Source organism: Ochotona princeps, chromosome 5 (assembly GCF_030435755.1).
Source record: "Ochotona princeps isolate mOchPri1 chromosome 5, mOchPri1.hap1, whole genome shotgun sequence".
NCBI lineage: Eukaryota > Metazoa > Chordata > Mammalia > Lagomorpha > Ochotonidae > Ochotona > Ochotona princeps.
The window spans coordinates 80,628,707-80,647,614 of record NC_080836.1 but is presented as its reverse complement, the minus strand read 5'-3'; the positions used below and the strand labels follow the sequence as shown (position 1 = coordinate 80,647,614).

At 42.1% G+C, this 18,908-nt stretch overlaps 1 protein-coding gene across 3 annotated transcripts in view; it reads left to right on the top strand.

The window, feature by feature from the left end:
• Positions 1-18,908, top strand: part of INO80D (INO80 complex subunit D) — an 85,666-nt gene that overhangs the window by 58,441 nt on the left and 8,317 nt on the right. For all 3 annotated transcript variants that reach the window (XM_004576903.4, XM_058664897.1, XM_058664898.1), the window contains 3 exons: positions 10,093-10,317; positions 15,714-15,823; positions 18,283-18,416. In XM_004576903.4, coding sequence (XP_004576960.2) covers positions 10,093-10,317; positions 15,714-15,823; positions 18,283-18,416 — 469 coding nt within the window. The remainder of the gene's footprint in view (positions 1-10,092; positions 10,318-15,713; positions 15,824-18,282; positions 18,417-18,908) is intronic.

The window sequence follows — 18,908 nt, the reverse complement described above, 5'->3', positions numbered from 1 at the left end:
ACCACTACACTATCGCTCTAGGCCCTATTTTTTATGATTTTATTTTATCTCCTTCATTGACTCATTAATCATATTTCTGCATCTTCTTTGTGTAGTAACTGTTCTCTTGTTTTATAGTATACCTTTTTCTTTTCTTTTTCTTTTAAAGAGTTTTTTTATTACTTTGAAAGACAGAGATCTTCCTTCTATTGTTTGACATTTGAGGAAATGACTCAAACAGCCAGCACTGGGCCAGGCCAACACCTGGAGTTGGGGGCTGCATCTGGGTCTCGTCCAAGGGTGGCAGACCATCTGAGCCATCTTCAGCCATCTTGTACAGTGCTTATCATCAGGAAGGCTCAACTGGGAACGAAGCTGGGACGTGAACTCGAAACTCTGATATGGAATAGAAACATCTCAGAGTCAACTGCTGTGCCAAACACCCACCACGAATATGTCATACCAGTTCATTTTCCATAGTTTGTCGTTGGGTGTTAAACGTCCTCATGTGTAAGAACCTTGCATCAACGTACTTTCACTTCTGCTCATTTTACTCACCTATTCTGACGGTCTTTCCTTATTGTGTTATGGAAACATTTATATCTGCACTTATTATTTTTAATTCTGAGGGTTCACTTCTTTTTTTTCTCTTTATCTTTTTCCCTTACATTTATTATTCATTTTATTTGGAAGGCAGAGAGAAGAAGACAGAAATCTTTCCTTCGCTAGTTCTATGTTGAAACACTAACAACAGCCAGGCTTGGGCAGGCAGAAGCCAGGAGCCTGAAACTCAGTCTCCCAAGTCCTTGGGCCATCACCTACTGTTTCCCAAGGTCTACGTGAACGGGAAGCTGCTGTCCTAAGTAACATCTTAACCACTGTCAGAAACGCCAGCCCTTAATCCATCTATAAGTGTTTGATAAAATTTACTAGTTCTCTGGTTCTGAGTTTATCTTTGTAGAGAAGATTTTTTGAAGTTAATTTAGTCTTGATAGTTGTGTTTTTATTTTGTTTTGTTTTTAAGATTTTTAGTTTTTCTTGAATCGGATTCAGAAGGTTTTGTCACACTAGGAACTTGTCTGTTCTGTCTGGTATCTAATACAGTAGAATATAAATTTCACGGAATTCTGTTATAATCTTCTTATTCCCTTTAAGATTATAGATAGCATCTATTCTTTCACACCTAATGTTTGTAACAGATGACATCTCTTTTTCTCCAGCTTGAAGAGGTTATCCATGTTGTTGGAGATGTTAAAGAATCAATGTCATTTTTCTTTCCTCTCTTTTTTCCATTTGTTTCTTCCCTATTATGTCCTTTCTTCTATTTGTTTTGGAATTCGTTTTTTCTGGTTTTGTACTGATTTGACATCCTTTTAAGCATAGATAATTGTATCTATACATTTCAAAACTTCATCAGTAAGTTACGGTGTTTGAACCTTCCTCTACTTAAAATTTCCTCTGTGGTTTATTAGAAAAGGCATAGGAGATGCGCATGGCAAGAAATAGAAGAGGAAATATAGGGTTTCCATTTCCATTTCTGGGTGCACCACCTTCCAGGAGCTTCCAGGTGTTCACCTGAGGAAGCCCTTTAAGCATCACCCTTTGGGATTTTTATGGAAGCTTTATTGCCTAGGAATGAGTAAACCATGGGTAACTGTACTGAGGTATGATTGGACGAAATGAATATGATCCAATGCTAACAGACTGGGTAGGGAAACCCAGCAAAGTCTGTCAGATTCAACATCCTTTTCTGCCTGTCTTTACAACATTCCTTCCTCTAGGGTGTGGGGCATAATCTGTTCAGGAGAGAATTTGCTTGTGGCCAGCTACAAGACAGGAAGTCTGTGATAGAGTTCTTATTACCCTGTTTGGGGAAGAGAAATTCTAGTTGTTGTGGCTTTGCCTTGAGAAGAGTTAAGAGCCATGAGCCAGGAATGAAAACCCAAATTTATCCAAATTTAGCTACTTACCTATTTTCTGTCTGTGTAGATGTAGATATCCATGCCAGACATTTCATGTAAATGCAATCATACATTGTAATCTGTTGTTGGAGAGCATGCTCTATGTGATGTGATTTTAGTCTGTCAAGAATATTGAGACCTGGGCCCAGCGTGGTGGCCTACCAGCTAAAGTCCTCGCCTTGAACGCGTCGGGATCCCCTGTGGGCGCCGGTTCTAATCCCGGCAGCTCCACTTCCCATCCAGCTCCCTGCTTGTGGCCTGGGAAAGCAGTGGAGGATGGCGTAGAGCCTTGGGACCCTGCATCCAAGTGGGAGACCTGGAAGAGGTTCCTGGCTCCTGACTTCGGATTGGCATAGCACTGGCCATTGTGGCCGATTGGAGAGCGAATCATCGGACGGAAAGTCTTTCTCTCTGTCTCCCCTCCTCTCTGTATATCTGACTCTGCAATAATAATAAAATAAATCTTAAAAAAAAAAGAATATTGAGACCTGTATTAGAACCCAGCCCATGTTCTGTTTTAGAGAATATTTTATGTTGCTCTTGTGTAGATGCATATTCTGCTGGTGATGGTATTGTTTCGTTGAACTAGTTGATATTTGTTGGTATTTGATTCTGTTTCCTTGTTTATCCTCTATTTTATTGCTGTGTCTATTATTGCAAGTAGGATATTAAAGGACCTAATATTGTTGAATTTTGTTTTTCCTTTGCTTCCATTAATTTTTGCTGTGTGTGTTTTAGGACTCTTGTTATGCATGTGTGTTATATACCTTCTTTTTGTATTGATGCCTTTATCATTAAGTACCCACCTTTATCTTTAAGACATCTCTGTTTTAAAAATTTTTATATTTTTAAGACATTTATTTTAATTTGAAAGGCAGATTTAAAGATAGAGTAGGGTATCAGAGAGAGAAAGAGATTAAAATCTTCCATGTACTGGTTCACTCCCCAAATAGCCAAAATGGCCAGAGCAGGGCCAATCCGTAGTTGGGAGTCAGGAGCTATTTCTGGGTCTCTCACATGGGTATAAGGGTCCAAGAATTTAGACCATCTTCTGCTGATTTCCCAGGTGCATTAGCAGGAAGCTAGATTGGAAGTGGGGCAGCTAGGATGTGAAAAAAATGCCCATATGAGAGGCCAGTGTTTCAGGTGGAAGTTTGGCTTGTCACACCATAGCACCAGCCCTTGAAAATATATTTCATCAAATGTTCTAGCATATACACCATTTTCTTTCCTTTCAACCTTATTTTTGTCTTTTAATAGAACATGGACCTGCAATTAAAATTTTTTGTTTGTTTGTTTAAATCTTGGGTCCAACAATGGTTCAGTGGCTAAAACCTCAGTTGCAATTGCAAAGATCCCTGGATACCAGTTTGTGTCACAGATGTGCACTTCCCATCCAGCTGTCTATCTATGTCCTGGGAAAGCAGCAGAGGATGACTCAAGCTCTTGGGACCCTGTACCCTTATGGGAGACACAGACGTAACTCCTGGTTCCTGGCTTTGTATTGACTTAGCTCCAGCTATTGTGACCATTTGGGAAGTGAGCCAGTGGATGAAAAATCTCTGCTTTCTGAAATCTGCCTTTCCTATCAAAAAAAAAAAAAAAAAAAAGGCAGAAAGAAACAGACAGATGGGGAGAAATTTTCCAACCACTGTTTTACTTTCCAAATACCCACAAACAGCCAGGGATGGGCTGAGTCAGGCCCAAACCAAGAGTTTAGAACTCTGTCACTTGTACATAGGAAGCAGAAAACAACTTAAGTCATCACCTGCTGCCATCCAGGATGCCAACTAGCAGGAAGCTGGCTTGAAAGCAGACAGGCTGGAAATCAAACCAGGCACTTCAGATGCGGGATTTGGGCATCCCAGGCAGCAACTGAACCTCTGTGCCACTTACACATTCTTAAGTGTAACATGAAGCGTAACTCAGATGGATTTTTAAGATTTATTTTATTTATTTATTTTTTTTATTACAGCCAGATATACACAGAGGAGGAGAGACAGAGGGGAAGATCATCCATCCGATGATTCACTCCCCAAATGAGCCGCAACGGGCTGGTGTGCACCGATCCGATGCCAGGAACCTGGAACCTCTTCCAGGTCTCCCACACGGGTGCAGTGTCCCAATGCATTGGGCCGTCCTCAACTGCTTTCCCAGGCCACAAGCAGGGAGCTGGATGGGAAGTGGAGCTGCCGGGATTAGAACCAGCGCCCATATGGGATCCCGGGGCTTTCAAGGCGAGGACTTTAGCTGCTAGGCCACGCCGCCGGGCCCCAGATGGATTTTTAAATTCACAAGAGGTTTAACAGTTTCATGAGGTGCTTGTAGATTTCATATTCCCACCAGCGTTGTCCCAAATTCCAATTACTCAGTATCCTCTCAAACAATTGGTGGTGTCGGGTGTTTGTTTTTTAGTTTTAGATGATAGAGAATGAAGTGTCAGTGTCAATTTCTGCGCATTTTCCTGAGAACTGATCATGTTCAGCACCTTTTCATGCACTTGTTGACTATTCTGAGATCTTTATGTAAATTTTTTGAGCCTTCTGCCATCTGTTTTGTTTGTATTATTGATTTTTTTTATTTCTTATAACCCATTATGTGTTGTAGACACTAGTCATCACATATAGAGGGTACTGCTGAGAATTCTTGGGAGATGGGTGTTCTGTCTAGTCATTGAGGCAGCAATTGAGATGTCTGTGTCTCCTGCCAGCGTGCCTGGGCTCCATACGGAACCGCTGTTGGGGGCCACAGGGGGTGGCTGCAACAGGTGGGTCGTCACCACCCACATGGGAGAACTGCTCTGAGTCTGGCTGCTGGCCCCACGCGTTGCAGGCCTGTGGGGACTATAGTGAATAGGAACTCTGACTGCCTGTCTTTACCTGCCTTTCCTATAAATAAATAATTTTTCTAAAAAGTTGATGGAAGAGCGAGAATTTTCCCTGAAGAACACTTCATTCCACATATGAGTGCCTGGAATAAGGGCCTGTTTCTACATCCTGACTCCAGCTTCCTGCTAATGCAGCCCCTGGGAGGCAACAGTACTAGCTCTAGTGGTTTAGTGCCTTTCCTCAGCTGGAAGCTTGAGTTAAATTCCTGACTCTAGCCTTTGGCCAAACTATTCCAGGAATTTGAGGAGTAAACCAGCAGCTAAGAGTTCTCTTCCTCCCTATCTTCCTTTGTATCTATTTGTGTCACAGTGTCTATGATGAAAACAAACAAGCAAGCAAAAAGACTACATGCATTTCAAAAGCATTTGTACCAAAATACTTAACTTTTAATTCCAATTTTTTAGAAATAGTTTGAAATATTCTTGTGTATTTCCAGAATGCTTTCTTGGTTTCTTGCTTAGATTTCCTCACCATTTATTTTTTGAAAAGCAGAGATTTAGAGATAGAGATCTATATCAACTGTTGTAGGATTGACATTTTAATAACGTTAAGTTTTCCAACCCATGAGTAGAGGATACTGTTCTAGTTTGTATCCTTTTACATTTTTTCTTAGTAGATTTTAGTTTTCAGTATGATACATGTGTGTATGTGTATAGATATAGATAGATAGATAGATAGATAGATAGATAGATAGATAGATGTTGTCTTGCAGCATTTTGCTTCTCTCTGAGTCAGAAATAAGCCTCAAGAACTTTCATAGTTCAATAGCATGCATTAACATCAGGATGCGTCTGTCCTCCCTCAGCAATAACAGTTTGGTAAGTGATCATCTTTTTGTTTTTAAGATTGATTGATTGATTGATTGATTGATTGATTTTATTGGAAAGTCAGATATACAGAGAGGAGGAGAGACAGAGAGGAAGATGGTTCACTCCCCAAGCGGCCGCAAGGGCTGGAGCTGAGCCAATCCAAAGGCAGGAGCCAGGAACTTCTTTGGGTCTCCCATGTGGGTGCAGGCTCCCAAGGCTTTGGGCCGTCCTCAGCTGCTTTCCCAGGCCAAAAGCCTGGAGCTGGATGGGAAGTGGAGATGCCGGGATTAGAACCAGCGTCCATATGGCATGCCAGCGCATTCAAGGCGAGGACTTTAGCCACTATGCTATCGTGCCAAGTCCAAGTGATCATCTTTTTCATTTTTACTTCCATCTAAGACCTGCATCTTTCCTCCTCTTTTCCATTAACGCCATTTCCTTGCTGCTAGTTGAAGATTCATAACCATTGAATCATTATTGACTTTCTTGTTTCTTTCTTATGCAGTTGCCAATTTGAGTTAATTCTTTCATGATTGTGGCTTTTGTGTGTGTTCTTCCTGGTATCTCTGTGCCATTTTCCTTTGTCCCTTCCTTGTCTTTCAGTTGTTGGTTGTTGACTGAAATCTGTATCTCTTCCCCAAGTATGCTGTGTTGCCATTCCTAATGGATCTTGTACAGCTCCAGTGATGCCCTGTCTACTCTTTGGAGTTGATTTTCTGCCCCCAGTGTGCTGTTGGCTCCTGTTGCTCACTGTATACGTGGGATGCCCCTCCCCGGTCTTTGCTGGTGGGAGCTGTTGAGTGATTACTGTGCCTTCCATCTTCCCCTTCAGTTGATTACTTTCATCCTGCTGATTCCTCTCTGCCATTGGTCATTGTGATTTCTTCCCTGGGTTTTATATTCATTTTTGTTACATGCTATCTTCTGTCTTTTCCTCTCTGTATTTCGAATCTGTTGAAAGTATAGTCTTTCTTATGCATGCTAATTTTCTTTGAAATCTGCAAAGTGTTTTTTTAATTCTCTGTGAAATAAAAGTTAAACTTTTTAATCTTCTTTTTAGGCTTAGAAAGTTTACCTAACACTATGCTCCTAGATAGCTAGTTAGTACTTACTGCTCACCATCCTGTCCATCTCTGTATCTGGTTTCTGTTATTATGAGAGGCATCCTTTTATCACATCTTCTGACTCTACCCCGTCTTGTAGGTTCTCTTATCATCATCTCTTCTTTGGAATTTCCTGACCAGCAAACTTTCCAGGGAACCTCACTGGCACTTTCTTCATAGCTTAGTTGTGGTAATTGCTGTTTCTCTTCTCACGGTAGACGCGAGTTACTGGCTATATCAGGACTCCCAAATTTAGACCTGCTGTGACTCTTTATGGGATAATTCAAAATAAATATTCCTAGTACTTACCTCATGGAGATTCCAATGTGCCTGCAACAGCTGGGGCTGGACCAGACCAAAGCCAGCAGAGCCAGCAGTAGGAGCTCACCCTGGATCTCTCACATGGGTGGCAGGAACTGAGGTACTTGACCCATCACCTGCCACTTCCCAGTTTGTGCATCAGCAGGAAGCTGGCATCAGGAGCAGAGGCAGTGCTTGGATCCACATACTCCAATAGGAGTTGCAAGTGTCCCAAATGGTGCATTAACCACTAGGCCAAATGTTACCATCTCCCAGTAATGATTGATAGATCGTCTTGTGCTTATTTTGTGTACATTAAATTGTAAACTCTGAAACTTGGTCCTCTCTTCCATAGTGCTCAGCGTATAAGACACAAAATAAATGTTGAATGTTGGATAATTGAAAGATCAAAGATACAGTGTATGCATATAGCAAAAGTACTGAAGAAGAGAATAAGACACTAACAGAAGTAACCTAGCACTGACTATTCTGAAAGAAAGTGGTATAATGTAATGAAAGTAAAGAAGAGAAATCCAGCAATAGTTTTATTTTATTTTATTTTATTTTTTTAAAGATTTATTCATTTTTATTACAGCCAGATATACAGAGAGGAGGAGAGACAGAGAGGAAAATCTTCCGTCCGATGATTCACTCCCCAAGTGAGCCGCAACGGGCCGATACGCGCCGATCCGAAGCCGGGAACCCGGAACCTCTTCCGGGTCTCCCACACGGGTGCAGGGTCCCAAGGCATTGGGCCATCCTCAACTGCTTTCCCAGGCCACAAGCAGGGAGCTGGATGGGAAGTGGAGGTGCCGGGATTAGAACCGGCGCCCATATGGGATCCCGGGGCTTTCAAGGCGAGGACTTTAGCCACTAGGCCACGCCGCCGGGCCCCAGCAATAGTTTTAAACACTGTCAAGAGGCGGGGCGAGTTTGGGAGGGATCAGAACCTTGGAACCTTGGACCAGAAGCCGCTGGGCCGCCCCACAGGACTCTGCGTGGTCCTGGGGGGGGCGGCCCAGCCAGGCCGGATCCGAGAACGAGGACTCAGCATGCCAAGACCACCGCCACAAGGCAGTGAGGGGGTCCCTGGCTATGGGTGGCCAGTGCACCAAATGGTGCCAGGCTCTGCCTGCTGGCCGCCCGGTGGCCAGCTTCGGAGTTTTTATTATCAGAAATAGCTGCTTAGGGCCACCCTTAAATAAGGCCAGCCTTTGTGTAGGTGAGCGATAATTTTCTGTGTATTCCCAGTAATAGTAACCATAAACACTAGGGCAAGAGTGGGACAGAGACCTGAAGGTTTGAATGAGAGCACCCATAAGAACTATTAGAGCCAGACTGATCCACCAAACAAACCAGGACCCAGAAGCTCGAGAGGACTAGTAGGGAGATAGTGGGCACCTCCTTCGTAGTTTCTTTTAGGATCCCCGCAATCGAGCTTTCGGTCTCTGGAATATAAACATCAAATGACAGAGGACAGAACAAGTCAATCGACCATCTCAGCTGTGTGTTGACAATGAAAAAATCGGGCTACTGGAGACTATATGATGGACCATGTCAATCAGTGGATTCTCCAATGACCGCATCGTGTCTAGAGTGGTGAGACTGGCAACAGTACAGTTCTGTAGAACTATCAAAACCACTTTGCCGGCTCTGCCTTTGGATCGGAGATGGTCTCCCCAAGAAACTGATGGACATTTTTGGACGGTGGGATGTGGGACTTCTTGCCTGGTGGATGCGCATAGTGGGGGAATCCCAGCTGAATTTGGTCCGTGGTGGTGCAACAAGGTTGAGGAATACACTATGGTGGTGGGGGAGGGAAAATCTCAGGGCCTATAGAACTATGACACATAATGCAATGTAATAAAAAACAAAAACAAAAAACCAAAAATGTAATATGGCAACGGGGTGGGGCGGTCCACCGAGGAGGGAGGGTACAGGGATGGCTTGGGCAAAAAATAAAAAAATGAATAAATGAAAAAAAAATAATTAATAGTCTATAGTGAGAAGTGTAGAATTTACTTATGTTGCTATAGAAAAGAAAGAAAATAACACCGGTTTTAATGTTTAGTGTACATTATTATAGTAGAGAGCAATACCACATTGCTTATAGAGAAGCGGTGGTTTTCACTCTCGCCGATAGTGGACATTGCTAACCAGCCACAGCATTGTGAGTGTGAAAGTACCCTCGGCTTCCGCCCACAGCAGTCATGACATCACCGCGTGATGGGAAACCTCTTTGCAGTTGCTCACCTGTGAAATGCTGCTCAGGATACTTTTCTGGTTGTACTTGATGAAGTACCAGATTCATGGAGCCCCAACACAAGAAAACAGTAGTTCAAAGCCACATGTCTAAGAGGCAGCTGCTGGATACTGTATTGCTGGATTCCTTGGCTGTGTTTCTGTACGACCTGTCTGCTGGGTTAGACTGTGCCGCATGTTCTTTACTCTGACTTTTAGAAAATAACAAAAAAATAACGCTTTTTGCTCTTAGAAGTCCTTCCAAAAGCACTAATGCCTACATGTTAAGAAGGTTAAACTACTAACGCACTGGCTTGCTCCTATCAGCTTGGTAATTGTTGAGAAATATCATGCTATTTTCAGTCGTATTGGAATTCTCTAACTCTTGCTAAGTATGTCTTCATATGAAATGAAGTTTTGTTTATTTCTTTTATTTATTTGAAAGAGTGAGAGACATGGAGAGACACTAAAATCTCCCATCTGCTGGTTCACTTCCCAAGTACCTATACCAGCCAGGCTGGGTCAAGCTGAAGCCCAGAGCTGGGACACAATCCAGGTTTCCTACGTGGATGGCAGGCACCCAAGGACTTGGGTTATGCTAGCTCCAAGGTTATACACTAACAGGACATTGGGGACTTGAACCCAGGCAACACAAAATGTGAAGTCCAAAGCAGGGTATTCATCACTGTGACAACCACAGGTATCAGAGACTAATGTTGTAAGCCTGCTCATCAAGCTGCTATTCATTATTCTCTGGTTGCTTTTCTAAAATGAGCCTAATCTGTTTTCCACTTCTCTGTCTGCCTCCTAGGTCAGATGACGATGATACGGAGAGTAGGAGCTCCAGGGTGACCCAACTTTGCACTTACTTTCAGCAGAAATACAAGCACCTCTGCCGCCTGGAGCGGGCAGAATCTCGTCAAAAGAAATGCCGGCATATGCTCAGGAAGGCTTTGTTGCAGGCAGCCAGCAAGGAACCCGAGTGTGCTGGGCGGCTCGTCCAAGAACTGCGGAGAGCTGCATGTAGCCGGGCCAGGTTAGAGCCAGCCACAGCCCCTGTTTCTAAGGAATTTGTCTCCACTTGTGTGTGTGTGTGTGTGTGTGTGTGTGTAAGTGTGTGTGTATGCGTATTGCTTTTGTTTGCTTGTTTTTAAAGATGTTTGTTTATTTGAGAGTCAGAGCTGCAGAGACAGAGGGAGAGATCTGGTTCGCTCCCCAGATGGCCACAATGACCAGGGCTCAGCCAGGCTGAAGATAAGATCTTTGCATGGGTCTTTTATGTGCGTGCAAGGGCGCAAACACTTGGGCCATCCTCCTGGGAAAGCAGGCATGTTAGTAGGGAGCTAGATCAGAAGTGGAGCAGCCAGGATATGAACCAGCACCCTATGAATGCTGCTTTGCAGGTGGCAAATTTACCCACTACACTACAATGCTAGTCCCCTGATTTCTGTATGTTTTGAGAGAAGAGTTGAGGCACAGTATGAGATAGATGTGTAAGTGGAAAACTTATAAACACTGGAGCGTCTTCCAGATCTCCCACACAGGTGCAGGGTCCCAATGCTTTGGGCTTTCCTCTACCGCTTTCCCAGACCACAACCAGGGAGCTGGAAGGGAAGTGGAGCTGCCAGAATACAAACCAGCACCCACATGCGATCCTGGTGTGTGCCAGGCGAGGACTTTAGATACTAGGCTACCACACCAGGCCATAAGTGGTAAAATAGTACTCCCATGACGTGTTTGGATTTTAAATTTACTACCGATGTTTTGCTAGGATTTAATTAAAATTAATTCAGTGAAACCTTGAGAATATGACTTGTCTTAAAAATATAAATATAGGGGACCAGTGCTATAGTATAGTGCTGCTATAGTTTCTGCCTGTGGCACCAACACTCCACTTCTGATCCAGCTCCCTGCTTTTGGCCTGCGAAAGCAGTGGAGGACAGCGTAGGTCCTTGGCCATATCTCCCGGACCCACATGGGAGAGCCAGAGGAATCCTGTGGTTCCTAACTTTGGATCAGCCCAGCTGATCCATTAAAATATCCATTAAAGGGCCCGGCGACATGGCCTAACGGCTAAAGGCCTCGCCTTGAAAGCCCCAGAATCCCATATGGGCGCTGGTTCTAATCCCGGCAGCTCCACTTCCCATCCAGTTCCCTGCTTGTGGCCTGGGAAGGCAGTCGAGGACAGCCCAAAGCTTTGGGACCCTGCACCCGCGTGGGAGACCCGGAAGAGGTTCCTGGTCCTGGCTTCAGATCGGCACAGCACCGGCCATTGTGCTCACTTGGGGAGTGAATCATTGGACGGAAGATCTTCCTCTCTGTCTCTCCTCCTCTCTGTATATCCAGCTTTCCAATAATAATAATAAAATCTTTAAAAAAAAAATAAAGAAAATATCCATTAAAATATTTTACTTCTGTTCTACGAGTACAGGTTTCTTTCTTGTTCTTTGGCATTTTCAGGCTATTTTCTGTTGATGTGTACATTACCCAACAGATTATGTGTTTCTGCCATTTTATTATATTGAATTTTCTTCGGGGGGGGATTTTTTCTTTTTATAATGCAGATATTTATTTATTGTGCAACGTTTGGAAAAACAAGAAAGGAAAAAACCCACTAATATCAACACTCACAAAACAGAGTTGGAATTTTGTTAACACTTACATTTTATTTCCTTCTAGTCTTTCTGTATTTGTGTATCTGTGTATGTGTGTTTAGATGTAAAATCTCCATGTAGCTGTGTGTTTATATTAATAAGCAAAATTAAGATTATGCTGGGTATATTTTTGTATCCCTGAATTTATTCCATTTTTATTTAGTTATGGTATTAATTTATTCAGATACGGCTTTTATCAGTACATGATATATATCAGTCTGTGGATTTTTTTCTGCTGTATGTGTGCATTTAAGCAAACCTGGGTTTATACTATTTATGAAAATTTTTTAAAAAAATCTTTTCCCCTTAGAAGTGTATCAGAATCATTCCCCTGTGTTCTTAAAGATTTTTTTTGAAGCCATGATTTGTTTACTAAGCATTCCTTTGATGAAATTCTGTATATATATTGGAAATGACTGATATTTTAGTGAGGAAATTTGAGCCAATTACTGTTTTTCTTTTTTTTTCAAGATTTATTCATTTTTTATTACAGTCAGATATACAGAGGAGGAGAGGCAGAGAGGAAGATCTTCCATCCGATGATTCACTCCCCAAGTGAGCCGCAACGGGCCGATGCGCACCGATCCGAAGCCGGGAACCTGGAACCTCTTCCGGGTCTCCCACACGGGTGCAGTGTCCCAATGCATTGGGCCGTCCTCGACTGCTTTCCCAGGCCACAAGCAGGGAGCTGGATGGGAAGTGGCGCTGCTGGGATTAGAACCGGCGCCCATATGGGATCCCGGGGCTTTCAAGGCGAGGCCTTTAGCCGTTAGGCCACGCCGCCGGGCCTGAGCCAATTACTGTTTTGAAGTTTATCTATGTATTCAATACTTTAAGTGCAATGACTATTACTTAGATTGTATTCTTTCAAAACAATTTGTAATATAATCAGAAAATGAAAAGTTGTATTTTCTAAGCTTGATAAGTGCTATTATGTATATATTTTAAATTTTTCACTTTTTTTTTTCATTTGAGAGACATGGACAGAGAAAACTCCAGTCCATTGATTCACTCCCTAGATGCAGACAGGGCTGTAAGAACGCAATCCTGCAAGATGGTCCCAGATTGCATGGAGCAATTTGCACAAAGTTGGAATTTTTCACTAAAATTCTATACTTGAAACTATGAATATGGGACAAGTTTGTAGAAAATAAGTTATGATTCTATGATTTTTTTTTCACACTTCCCAAACCAAATTTACTGATAGTTATAGAAAGTAATTAATGATAACATAATGTCTTATTCAGAAAACAAAGTACCATAATATACTGTATCCAAACTTTCAGATTGATATGATGTCATTCGGTTATGTCACCCATGATTATTGAAAAGCTTATTGCCTGTCATGTCACTGATAATGATATAATAGTGCTTCACAGTGATTGCAGCTCATTGCTGTACTTTGTGTTTTAGGTTCACAAAAGGTAGTTGTTACTTCCCTAATTCCTGCTATTTGGTATTTTGGTAATAAAGTCCTAGTTTCACAAGACATTTAACTAAATGCTTTAGAAACTAAAAACTAAATTGCTAAATATGTATTTATCCTTTTTTTTTTAAAGATTTATTTATTTTTATTACAAAGTCAGACACACAGAGAGGAGAGACAGAGAGGAAGATCTTCCGTCCAATGATTCACTCCCCAAGTGAGCACAGTGGCCGGTGCTGTGCCAATCCGAAGCCAGGAACCAGGAACTTCCTCCAGGTCTCCCACACGGGTGCAGGGTCCCAAAGCATTGGGCCGTCCTCGACTGCCTTCCCAGGCCACAAGCAGGGAACTGGATGGGAAGTGAAGCTGCTGGGACTAGAACCGGCGCCCATATGGGATCCCAGGGCGTTCAAGACAAGGCCTTTAGCCACTAGGCCATGCCACCGGGCCCATGTATATATCCTTTTAAGATACAGATTGTATACAAGCTGAAGAGTATGAAAGCATTTCTTCTGTCATACCTTGGTAGATTTGTTAGTATGTAGAATATTCCATTGAACACCAAAGGTACATGTTTTGTAGCCCATAAGTTGTACAGTAACTGATGTTTGTGTGAAAACATCATTGTTTATGTATGATATAAGGAATGAACAAAGAATTTTCATATTAACAATATCAGAAAGTTTTGTTTTGAAAGATTGTTTAAATGATCATTTGTTAATCTAAAATGTAGATCTGTAGTTTATTTACATCATATTAGCTATGAGGGTATTGCACTTCTGCCTTTGGATTTATTTTTTAAGTGATAAATTGTTGGAATATCAGATGATTTTTAAAATTTGAAATGAATGGCTTCTTTAGAAGACTAGAATCAAGCAAGTGAGGGAATGTATTGAACGTTAGGCTTAGTAGATAGCCGATGAAAGCAGTAAATTGTTCATTGAAAGGTACTCCCTCAATATGAAAATCTAGATCAGAAAACTGAAGCTTAGCTGCCAAAATAGTAAAGTTTTATTTATTGGAAGTTGTATATCCTTTCTACAAAGCTGAAGTTAATAGTTAGACATCTTCTTTGGGATATTGTAAAAGTCTTTATGAAGAAATGAATTCTGTAGTGACCCACTACTCCACTCTTGGGATCCTGACAAATCTTGCAAAGTTCTTGTTTAAGACAAGTGCCGTGGCTGTACTTGGGTGTCTATGAGAGTATTATCTATGAGAGTAGTAATTAGAATAAAAGGATTCTTTTATTTAGATTTTATGTAAGTTTGCATGTAATATAGATTCTGTACGAATGCTTGTTTAGCTTCAATCATTCCATAAAGCCCTAAGAAAAGTACTTGGACCAAACTACCCAAAAAAATTTTAAACATTAAAATGTGGGAAGATCTGCAAGCACGTAAAATGATTATGTATTATGGTGTGAGAGGGACCTGGCTAATTAGGGATAAAGACAGGAACCAAATCCTTGTGATTTATGACCAAAAGTCACAGTTCAGTGTTTCTTACAGTTGTATTGTATGTAAGTAGTTGAGATGTGTTGGAACTTCCTATGCTGGAAGTAGCACTGATGGTGTGAAGTGCCCTTGTCTGCATGTTATGTGGTGAGTGAAGGCTAGGTAGTTTTCCCAGGGTCACACAGTTAGTTACAGGTAGAACACATTCGGATCTAAGTGTGTTCAATTCTAGTCTCAAGTTCTTCATCACTTTTCTGTCTCTTGTTCCTTTTATCAAAAAGGAAACCAAAATATCCCTTAAAAATAAAAACAGAAACAGACCCTTATATAGCCTCTTCTCAGCTAGTTAATTTGCTTTGAATGTCATGGCTTGGAGAAATAACACGGTTGATAATTGTAATAATATTTGCTTTCTCTAACTCATAATTACATTTTATTTCATGACTGGAGATAGTGTAAGTAGTTAAAATGTGGGTGGTGGGTGCTGTAGCCTAGTGGCTAAAGGTCTCGCCTGGCACACACCAGGATCCCATATCGATACTGGTTCACATCCCAGCTGCTCCAGTTTCCTTCCAGTTCCCTGCTGTGGCCTGGGAACTCAGTCAAGGACGGCCCAAAGCCTTGGGAGTCTGCACCCGCGTGGCAGACCCAGAGGAGGCTCCTGGCTTCTGGCTTCTGATCGGCTCAGCTGTGGCCCTTGTGGCAACTTGGCAAGTGAATCAGTGGATGGAGGAATCTTCTCTGTCTCTTCTATAAATTTGAGTTTCAAAAAGAAACAATTAAAAATCTAAAGAAAAAGGGGGGGTTATTTAAGAGTGGTAGCATAATATTGAAACTTTACCCTGAATTTTTAAAGCATTTTTTTAAAATTAATTTTGTCTTTTTTCTTCCTTAGCATGAGCCAGACCACGTTAAGGGAGGCGGAAGCAGCCACATGCAGTGGAACGGTGAAGGGTGAACCCTGCACTAACAGAGCCCTTCCATTCACCAGGCACTGTTTTCAACGTATCCTTTGACCGTGCACTGAAAACCCAGTCACTCATCTGGGACTGGGTACTCCATTTTTAAAGCCTGTTAATTTTTGAAATTATAACTGATGTTTACAATAATTTTTATGTAGCTTCTGATTTTCATGGACTCCTGAGTAATTTTTTTCTGCTTCATATTATTGTCACTATTCATTCAAGAGTCACAACAAAATAATCAAAATTGATAGGAAGGAGCAGGTTCTTTCAGTGACTGTCAGTTTTATTTCTTTAATAGAATTCTGGTTTGTTAGGTAGCATGAAAGATTCAGCCCTAACATCGATGGGGAAAAAAACCACATCCCATGATTTTACATTGTTTTCCATCTTTCAAGACAGTCCCACAGTTCTCTAGGTACCTTTTTCTGTAAGATTAACCTACTACTGTAGCCAGTACAGTGCTGATTTGTGATTAGTCCGAGGAAGTAGACGTCAGTGAGGAGGAAGGTGCATTAGGAGAGTAAACGAGGTCAAACCGCGCGGGGCGCTTCAGGCTGCTCATGAAGCCTTATTCCTCTCACTCTGTTAAATACTGAAAATGAGATTACATTTGATCAACTTAGATAGTAGCAATTGCTCTTTTTTACCGTCTGTCTGATTTCTGCCTTCCTTTCTGTTCTTGGAGTTGTCCCTGTGTAGTAAACGCTTTGTTAGCCCGCCTTCAGCATAAACAGCCAATGTCTTTCCTGAATAGATGAAGGAAATTTAGTGGCTAAATGTGTGAGTGCATAAAGATGATGATGATATAAAGTTGACGTTGGCAAATTTAAAGGTAAAATTTGGATTTAAAACTAGGTTTTTGTAAGTTTGAGATTTTACAACAGTAAAATGAGATTTTCAAAGTAGAACAGATTAGCATTTTATAATTATATCTTTATACTCTTTTTTTTTTTAAAGATTTGTTTATGTATTTGAATGGCAGAGTTACAGTGGGAGAGGGTAGATAGCTTCTGATGCTGGGCAAAACAGCCAGGAGCCTCTTCCAGGTCTCATGTGGGTTCAGGGTCCCAAGGCTTTGGCCCATCCTCCGTTGCTTTCCCAGGCCATTAGCAGGCAGCTGGATCAGAAGCTGAGAAGTAGAAACTCGAGTCAGCACCCGTATGGAAAGCTGGCATTGGAGGCAATTGCTTTACCTGCTATGCCACAGTGCCAGCCCCAGGTTGTGTCATTGAATTTTATTTTGTTTTAGTTTTTATTGTGAAGTAGAGTTGAGAGAGAGTGAGAGAAAGTTCACTCCCTGGACGCCCATGCGTTGCTGGAAGTTGAAGCGAGAGCTGGGACTTCAGCCTATGTGTCTCATATAGGTTGCAGGAACGCCACAACTTTGAGTCATCCCCACTGCTTCCAGGTCCTGCACTGGAGTCAGGAGTGGAATTGGATATCAAACTTGGGCACTGTGTTGGAGGATGTCACTGTGTTAAGTGCAAGACCAAATGCCACCCCAGGAAGTTTTTCTTGTAAAAGTTTTTAAACCATTGTAAGGTAATTTCCAGAAAATACTGTGATAGGAAGGAGATGACTCCCCCAGATAACATTATCTGCTTTAGTCTGTACTGTTCACTGCTCAACAGGCTAATCCTCCACTTTGAAGAATCCCAAATGGGTACCTGTTCTTGGCCTGGCTGCTCCACTTCTATCCCAGTAAGGATCCTTTTGGCCTTAGAAAGCAATGGAAGATGGTCTGAGTGGGACCCTGTACCCATGTGGCAGACCTGGAAGAGGTTCGTGGCTCCTGGCTTTGGATTGGCTCACCTCTAGCTGTTGCAGCCATTTGCGGAGTAGGCCAGTGGATGGAGGATCTTTTTTTTTTTTTACGATTTATTTATTTTTATTGGAAAGGCAGATATATACAGAGAGAAGGAGAGACAGAGCAAGATCTTCCATCCGATGATTCACTCCCCAAGTGACCACAACAGCCGGTGCTGCACTGATCTGAAGCCAGGAGCCCAGATCCTCTTCCAGGTCTCCCATATGGGTGCAGGGTTCCAAGGCTTTGGGCCATCCTTGCTTTCCCAGGTCACCTGTGCCCATATGGGATCCCAGGCACGTTCAAGGCGAGGACTTTAGCTGCTAGGCCATGGCGCCAAGTGCCTGGATGGAGGATCTTTCTGCCTCTTCTTTCTGTAACTCTGCCTTTCAAGTAAAGATAAGTAAATTTTCAGGGAAAAGAAAAAAAAAACAAGAATAGCCATGAAGAAGGCTGCTGTTGGGAGCTGATAGCAGAATAGACTTTTTCAGAAGTATTTATATCAGATAGCTAATGATGGTAAATTCAACCATTATCATGCTCCTATGTCAGTAGTGGAGCTAGTACTTCAGCTTTTATAGATAATGAAAAATATATTTAATTGAACATCATTAAAGGGAGACGCAAATTTTATATAGAAAATGGAAAATGACATGGTTTCAGTGTGTTTTTTTCTTAAAAACCAAACCTAGATATCCTCTTGAATCGCTCCCAGCAGCTCTTCTCAAGCTGCACAGCCAAGTTCGCAGACGGGCAGCAGTGTTCCGTGCCAGTTTTTGACATCACACACCAGACACCCCTGTGTGAAGAGCATGCCAAAAAAATGGTAAGCTTGCCTTTGATTGTCTGCAACAGAGGCTTTCAAACCTGTGTTGTATAACCAGGACACAGGGGTATGCTGGCCCCTGCCTCCATTCATTTACGCTACTGCTTTGTAATTAACCCTTTAGTCTTAGTCGGTTTTCTATACCCAGTTTTCAAAATGCAAATGGCGTAATTTAGCCTTTAAAGCAGGCTTTTTGGAATACATGTCTGATCCTTTTAGTAAGGCTGATCAAGGCCCTTTCGTACCTAAAGCAAATCCAGATTCTTACCACAGTCCATGAGGCCCTTTCTGGTGTGGCCCTTGTACTTTTTTTTACCTCCCCTCCTCTCTCGCTTTTTGCTGCTGTGTAAACATGGAGTGTGCTTCTGCCTCAGGGTCTTTGATCTTGTTGTTTGCTTTCGCTGGAATGCTCTTTTCCCAAGCTTCTTGGCAGCTCCCGTCTTCATTTCATTCAGGCCTGTATTGAAGTGTCTCCTCACCAAAAAAGTCTTC